Here is a 7643-nt window from a genome sequence, read left to right on the forward strand (position 1 = left end):
CTTTCTTTCTTTCTTTCTTTCTTTCTTTCTTTCTTTCTTTCTTTCTTTCTTTCTTTCCTTCCTCTTTTTTTTTTGTTGTTGGTCGTGGGGCTTGAACTCTGGGCCTGGGTGCTATCCCTGAGCTTTTCAGCTCAAGACAAACATTCTACCACTTGAGCCACAGCATCACTTCCACTTTTCTGGTGGTTTATTGGAGATAAGAGTCTCACAGACTTTCCTGCCCAGGCTGGCTTTGAATCTCAATCTTCAGATCTCAGTGTCCAGAGTAGCTAGGATTACAGTCATAAGCCACCAACACCTGGCTTCAGGGCCTCTTCTTTCTGCCCTTTGTATCCTTCTTCCCCGCCCCTCCCCCCTCCTCCCCATCCCCTCACTCACTTGGCTCTTTTTGCACAAGGCAGACTTGCTCACTTGAGCCACAGTTACATTCTGGGTTGTTGGTGGTTTATTGGAGATAAGAGTTTCCCAGACTTTCCTGCTCAGACTGGCTTCAAACCTCCATCCTTTGATTTTAGACTCCTGAGTAGCTGGGATTACAAGGTATGAGCCTGTATCCAGCCAACTGTGGAGAATGTTTTGTGTTCACTGTAAGCTAGAAGAATTGCAACAGTTTCTTAGCTAGTCTTTTTGTCATCTATATCTCTTTCAATCTTTTCTGCATAAACAGTTGTCAAATTAATCATCTTGCAGTGCAGGTGGCTCACGCCTGTAATCCTAGTTACTCAGTAAGCTGAGATCTGAAGATTGAGGTTCAAAGCCAACTCAGGCAGGAACATCCATAAGGTTCTTATCTCCAATTAACCACTAGAAAACTGGAAGTGGCACTGTGGCTCAAGTGGTAGAACACATGCCTGAGCTGAAGAGTTCAAGAACAACGCCCAGGCTTAGAGCTCAAGCCCCACAACCAACAAATAAATAAAATAAAATTAATCATCTTAAAATTGCTTCTGTGTTGCTGGGTACTAGTAGCTCATGTCTGTAATCCTAACTACTCAGGAAGCTGACATCTAGTCTGAGGCCAGCCTAGGAGAAAAGTCCACTAGACTCCATCTCCAAAATAACCAGTAAAAAGTAGGGATAGAGGGGGCTGGAAAGGTGGCTCAGTGGTAGAACGCTTGCCTTGCATGCATGAGGCCCTGGGTTCGATTCCACAGCACCACATAAGCAGAAAAAAAAAGCCGGAAGTGGCACTGTGGCTCAAGTGGTAGAGTGCTAGCTTTGAGCTGAAGAGCTGAGGGACAGTGCCCAGGCCCAGAGTTCAGGCCCCACGACCAGACCCAAAAAAGAAAAATTTTAAAAAGTAAGCCTAGAGGTGTTACTCAAGTAGTAGAGCACTAGTCTAGCAAGTACAAGGCCCTGAGTTCAAACCCCAATACCAGGAGGAAAGAATAGTCCTAGCCAATTGAGAGGATGACGCAGGCAAATTGAAAATTCAAGTCCAACCTGTTGAATTGAAACCCTTTTGTACAACTAGTTAAAGATAATAAACTTAAAAAAAAAGAATTAAAAGTTCAAGGTTAGAACCATATATCTAGAGGTATATGGTTATATATATACATGAAATAATGGAAATAACATTTTTAATTGAGATGAAATGCACATCAGATATATCTTTTTTCTTTCTTTCTTTCTTTTTTTTTTCAGTTGTATGGCTTGAACTCTGGGCCTAGGTGCTGTCCCTGAGTTCTTCTGCTCAAGGCTAGCACTCTACCACTGGGGCCACAGTGCCACTTCTGGTTTTCTGGTGGTTTATTGGAGATAGGAGTCTCATGGACTTTTCTGCCCCGCTGACTTTGAACCACAATCCTCAGATCTCAGCCTCCTGAGTAGCTAGGATTATAGGCATGAGCCACCAGCACCCAGTAACGCATAATATATATCTGTGTCAAATTGCTTCCATTTAATCTATAGGAGAAAATATTTACAATTTATGTATCTGATGAGTCCAGCATTCACTGTACATAGTGTTTTACAACTGAACAACAAAACGACAAAACAACCTAAAAATGGATCAAGAACTTGAATAGACATTTCTTTCCCAAGAAAGTATGCAGATAGACAACACACACATGAAAAGACACTAAAATCATTAGTCATATGGGAAATGAAAATCAAAACCACAATGAGATGTCACTTCATATCCATTAGGATAGTTGTAAAAAATACAAAAACAAAAACAAAAAACTCAGAAAATAGAAAATGTTGGTGAGCATGTAAAGAAATCCAGAACCCTCATATATGGCTGTTAGGAACACAAAATGGTACAACTACTATGCAAAATGGCCAGGTCTTCTTTGGGAGTGCTGTAAATGTTCTGGAACTAGGCAGAGCTTGTGTTTGTACATTGTAAATATACTGAGTATATTGTACATTTCATCTGAATTAAAAAATTTTATTTCCATCATTTGGTATTCAATTTACAATAAATAATAGAATATTTGACACTTTACACACATATTATCTCATTTAATTTCTTACTTTATCCCAAAAGACCCTCTTCTTTTAGCTTCTTTTTGTCTCCAAAGATTTTTTTTTTCTGTCATGGTGCCTGAACTCTGGGCCTGGGAGCTGTCCCTCAGCTCTTCAGCTCAAGGTTAGCACTCTACGAGCCACAGAACCACTTCTGGCTTTTTTCTGCTTATGTGGGGTCTGAGGAATCGAACCCACGGCTTCATGCATGCAAGGCAAGCACTCTGCCACTGAACCACCTTTCCAGCCCCATTCCCTAAAGATTTCTTTATTGAGATTAAGTAACTACATTTATTTCACAGTACAGTGGCATAGTTATACTTAGCTAAAGCCACCAACACATTTTAACCTTCACAATGATAATTATCATCATTCTAATCTACAAAGCTTATGAACTCTGTACACATTAGCAATAAAAATATTTCTTACAGAGTGGATGATATGAATATTTCTTTCCTTTTGCTTAGTATCAGCTGTTCCCTCTTTCTCATTCCCTCCCTCCCATCACTGCCTTGAGTAGTATCCTTTTTGTGTGTGTGTGTGTGGGGGGGGTCATGGGGCTTGAACTCTGGGGCTGGGTGCTGTCCCTCAGCTCTTCAGCTCAAGGCTATTGCTCTACTACTTAAGCCACAGCGCCACTTCTGGGTTTTTCCATTTATGTGATGTTGAGGAATCGAACCCAGGGCCTCATGCATGCTAGGCACGCACTCTACTGCTGAGCTACCTTCTCAGCCCCCTGTCCCAGCTTCTTAAGTAGGTAAGTCTACAGAAGTTTAAGGCCATCCTGAGCTTTGTACTAAGATCTCATCTGCTAAAATACAAAACTACACCAAACAAACAAAAATTCTCAAAATATACTAAATATCTATTCAGTGGTTTTGATTTGTGCATGACACAGAATAAATGGAAATAAATGTTATTATTATCATTTAAGCTGCCAAGTCAAGGACAATCTCACTGCTTGATGCCAGGCCCAGGGTTAAGTGTTTGGATAACTCTGCACTGAGAAAAATGGCCAAGTCTTCATCTCTTCTGGATCTGAGGTTGTCACTTGGGACTTCACCAGAAAAATCATTACATCCTCTCTTAGCATATATTCTTACATGTATGACAATGTTTCATATTGTTTTATACTTTGATTCTTTTGTCTTTTTTTCTCTCCATGTTTTTCTCCAGGGTTTGAACTCAGATCTCATGCTCTGCCTTAGTATTTTTTATTTTTTTATTTTTGTCGGTCATGGGGCCTGAACTCAAGGCCTGAGCACTGGTCCCTAAGCTCTTTTGCTCAAGTCTACCACTCTACCACGTTGAGCCACAGCACCACTTCTGGTTTCTCATGGTTGACTGAAAACAATCTCAAAGACTTTTCTTCCCTGGGCTGGATTTGAACTGCGGATCCTCAGATCTCAGCCTTCTGAGTAGATAGCATTATAGGTGTGAGAGCCACCGGTGCCCGGCTAGTTCGAACTTTCTCTGAGAGTTCCTAAAAATATCATTAGACATTGGGAGGAGAGCCCATTGGAATTGGAAGGCATTAGGGTGTCCCTGATCTACAAGGTACCAGAGACCAGGGAACTGAGGTTATGTTGGGGGACAAACCCAAACTTCATTAAAACCCTTCCTCTCTCACTTTTTTTTTTTTTTTTCATTTTGCAATGGCTTGTCCCTACTGGAAAACCGCAGACCCTACTCCCAGTACCCTCAGAATATATCCATTCTGATTCTAACCATGGTCCCTCCTGTTCTGGCCTCTCTCCAAAACTCTGACATCCTATTTCACATTGAGTCCAAGAAAATCTGATTCCTAGATACGTTTTGATGTGTATCCATCCCTGGGCCCAGCAAGGCCTGGGTCTGCTCCTTGGGGAGGTTGTTTCTGAGACGGTTGTTTACTGATCTGGAACTTTTTCTAGTTAAGTAAAACTTCTGGGCCTGTGATTGGGCCGACTTGCTCTCTAAGTTTGCCAACCTGTAGATATGAAGGGGAACCTAATGGGGGCGCAGGGCACGGGGACTGGGGTAGGACTCTGCGAGGAAAGGCCGGTGTGAAGAGCTAAGTCCCACAACGCCCCCTACAGGGAGTGACGATTAAAGCCACTAAAGCCGGCTGACGACATCACGTGTCTTCGGCCCAACCAACTGAAAATTAACAATCGCTTCCTCCACTCCCCATGGAAACAACCCCGTCCCCTTGACCCTCCCGCCCCTTCAGGGGTGAGATTCTGCACTTTTTATTGAATGTTCAAGCTGACAATCAAATATCTCCTCCTTCTGGCTGGATCGCTTGCTTCCGCTAAGCAAGTGAATACGCTGATTGGTTAACAGAACTTGTTCTTATCCAATGATCCTTACCCTGGGCTGGGCTTAATGAGAACTCAGAGCCAATCAGTGGTGGCGCTGCTTTTGCGACTCCACGTCGGCACCAGCTGCGGGACAAGATGGAGGCGCTGATTTTGGTAGGAGGCGGAGGGGCGGCGGAGCTGTTACAGTGCTCCGTGGGGTCAGAAGTTAGGGTTTAGACAACCGGGAGAGGGGAGGAAGGGGAGTTTTGGGTAATCTTAGGGAACTAAAGTTCCAATGGCCTGTGGAATGAATGGTGTGGCCTAGTGCAGGACCTAAAGCCTCGGCTTAGGTAGAGTAGGAGCCCTGCTGGGGAGGTGGAATAGTTCGTAGGAGAAAGTTGGGAAACGCATGGCATCCTTAGTACCCATGCAGTTACAAGTGTGCTTGATGGAGGGGCCGTCCTTCAGATTCTCCCTGATTTTTAGCATTGCACATGTGGGTGATAATTTGACTTGAACTTCCCCAAATGTCCATACTGGCCTCAAATTGTGGAAAAAATAGAATTCTAGGTGTTTTGTCATTATTACAACACTTCCTGGTGGTTTCTGAGTGTCTCCATTGAGAAGCCCCAGCTATTTTCCGTCAAAAACTTTTCAGTTTCCTGTTCATCCCGATTATGTAGTTCTGTCATGATAAAGAATTAGCATTCCACCAAAGTTCTGGAATACCTGATAGAATTATCATGGCTTGTGGCATTTTCTTTCCAGACTCCCTATCTGTCCTGATTTTTCCCTTTCCTCATTTAGAGGTTAGGAGTTTTAGAGTGCTTATTTTTCCCTCCTGGCAGCTAAAGAAGTGTTTTAAATGGTCTGTATGATCCTTTTTGCTTATTAAAATGAAACACATATTACTTCTTCTTTGAACTGGACTAGAACATTTTTTTCCTCTCAAAAGTGCGTTGTTTAGCATTTGGAGGTGTGTGTGTGTGTGTGTGTGTGTGTGTATGCCACTGCCATTGTGTGTGTGTGTGTGTGTGTGTGTATGCCACTGCCAGCTTGCTTCCTTGAGTGGAACTCTAAGCCTATTTCCACATCCAGACCTTTATTAGTAAATGAGAATAGTAGGTTTTACTTCTTTCAAAGTATTAGGGAGAATGTCTTTTCTATTATGTGCGTTCATCAAATCTAGATACTGATAAGCTTAAACTCTGAGTAGTTTTAAATCCTTTCTGTTAACAAGTTTTCTTAACCAGGAAACAGGTTATAATAGGTTATAGGGAAATGGTTTCCAGATTGTTCATTCATTTATTTTCAGGGATTGAGTTTGAATTTGAAAGTTTGCCTCAAGCTTGCAAGCCAATACTGGTGTCACTTGAACCAGGTTCTTTATGCTTTAGTTGTTAAGATAGGATCTTGCAGGGCTGGGAAGGTGCTCAGTGATAGAGCGCTTGCCTTGCATGCATGAGGCACTGTGTTCGATTCCTCAGCACCACATAAGCAAAAAGAAAAAAAGCTGGAAGTGGCACTGTCGCTCAAGTGGTAGAGCTCTAGCCTTGAACTGAAGAGCTGAGGGACAGCACCCAGGCCCAGAGTTCAGTCCCCACGACAGGACCCCCCCCCAAAAAAAAAAAAAGATAGGATCTTGCAGTTTTTCCTTTGAGCCTGCCTAGACTGAGATTCTTCAGTCTATTCTCCCAGGGTAGCTACAATTACAGGCATACCACATCTAGCCTCCTTACATGTATTTTAAAGAGACCTTGCTTGAAAGAGCAAAGAAGATAATACTTGGGTACACCACCCCTCTCCTTTTTATTTGAGTCAAGGTCTCACTATATAGCCTAGACTGGCCCCCGGCTCTTGATCCTCCTGAGTACTGGGATATAGGCCTTTGCCATGGCCAGCAAGCAACCCTTTTATCAATGGGTCTCTTGGACTGAGTCTGTTGCTCAGTAATAGAGCCCTTGCCTTGCATGCTAAAGACCTTGATTTGATCTCTGGCACTACAAAAATTAAGGAATGATGAGTCTGTGTGTAGAGGTAAGCTGGGGGAGTTGTGTGTCTCTCTATCACAGGCTTTTCCCTTAGTTCTCTAGCCCTGCTTCCTCAGTGTAGTCTTAGTTCTGCATGCTTCTTTGTTTTTATTCCACTTTAATCTCTACCTTAGATACTGCACTAACAACCTTGCTAACTAGGTCAAGTATTCCCTTACTCTTTTTTTTTTTTTTGGTTGGTTGCGGGGCTTGAACTCTGGACATGGGCACTGTCCCTGAGCTCTTCAGCTCAAGGCTAGTGCTCTACCACTTGAGCTACAGTGACACTTCTGGTTTTCTGGTGGTTATTTGGAGATAAGTCTTACTGACTTTGCTGCATGGGCTGGCTTTGAACTGCGATTCTCAGATCTCAGCCTCCAGAGTAGATAGGATTACAGGTGTGACCCACTGGCACCTGGCAATACTCCCTTACTATTATGTAAAAAAATCTGTTAGACCTGGTGCCCGTGGCTCATGCCTGTAATCCTGGATATGCAGGAGACTGAGATCTGAGGATCAGGATTTAAACCCATCTGGATAAGAAAGTTTATGAGACTCATATTCAATTAACCACTAAAAATCCAAATGTAGATCTATGGCTCAAGTGGTAGAGTGCTAGGCTTGAGCAAAAAAGCTCAGAGAGGGATGGGAAGTTGGCTCAGTGGTAGAGTGCTTGCCTTGCATGCATTAGGCCCTGGGTTTGATTCCTAAGCACCACATAAGCAGAAAAAACTGGAAGTGGTGATGTGGCTTAAGTGGTAGAGCTGAAGAGCTGAGGGACATGCCGGGCGCTGGTGGCTCACGCCTGTAATCCTAGCTACTCAGGAGGCTGAGATCTGAGGATCGCGGTTCAAAGCCAGCC

The 7643-nt window shown here is 43.2% G+C and overlaps 1 protein-coding gene across 1 annotated transcript in view; it reads left to right on the plus strand.

Moving 5' to 3' along the window:
* Nucleotides 1–4876: 4876 nt before the first annotated feature.
* The window catches only part of Copz1 (coatomer protein complex, subunit zeta 1), a 31932-nt gene continuing 29165 nt past the window's right edge, over nucleotides 4877–7643 (plus strand). Inside the window, exon 1 of the mRNA XM_013032527.1 lies at nucleotides 4877–4925. Within this exon, the coding sequence (XP_012887981.1) occupies nucleotides 4908–4925 (18 nt within the window). The 5' untranslated portion in view covers nucleotides 4877–4907. The remainder of the gene's footprint in view (nucleotides 4926–7643) is intronic.

The sequence above is a fragment of the Dipodomys ordii genome, unplaced genomic scaffold (genome assembly GCF_000151885.1).
Source record: "Dipodomys ordii isolate 6190 unplaced genomic scaffold, Dord_2.0 Scaffold155, whole genome shotgun sequence".
NCBI classification, from domain to species: Eukaryota; Metazoa; Chordata; class Mammalia; order Rodentia; family Heteromyidae; genus Dipodomys; species Dipodomys ordii.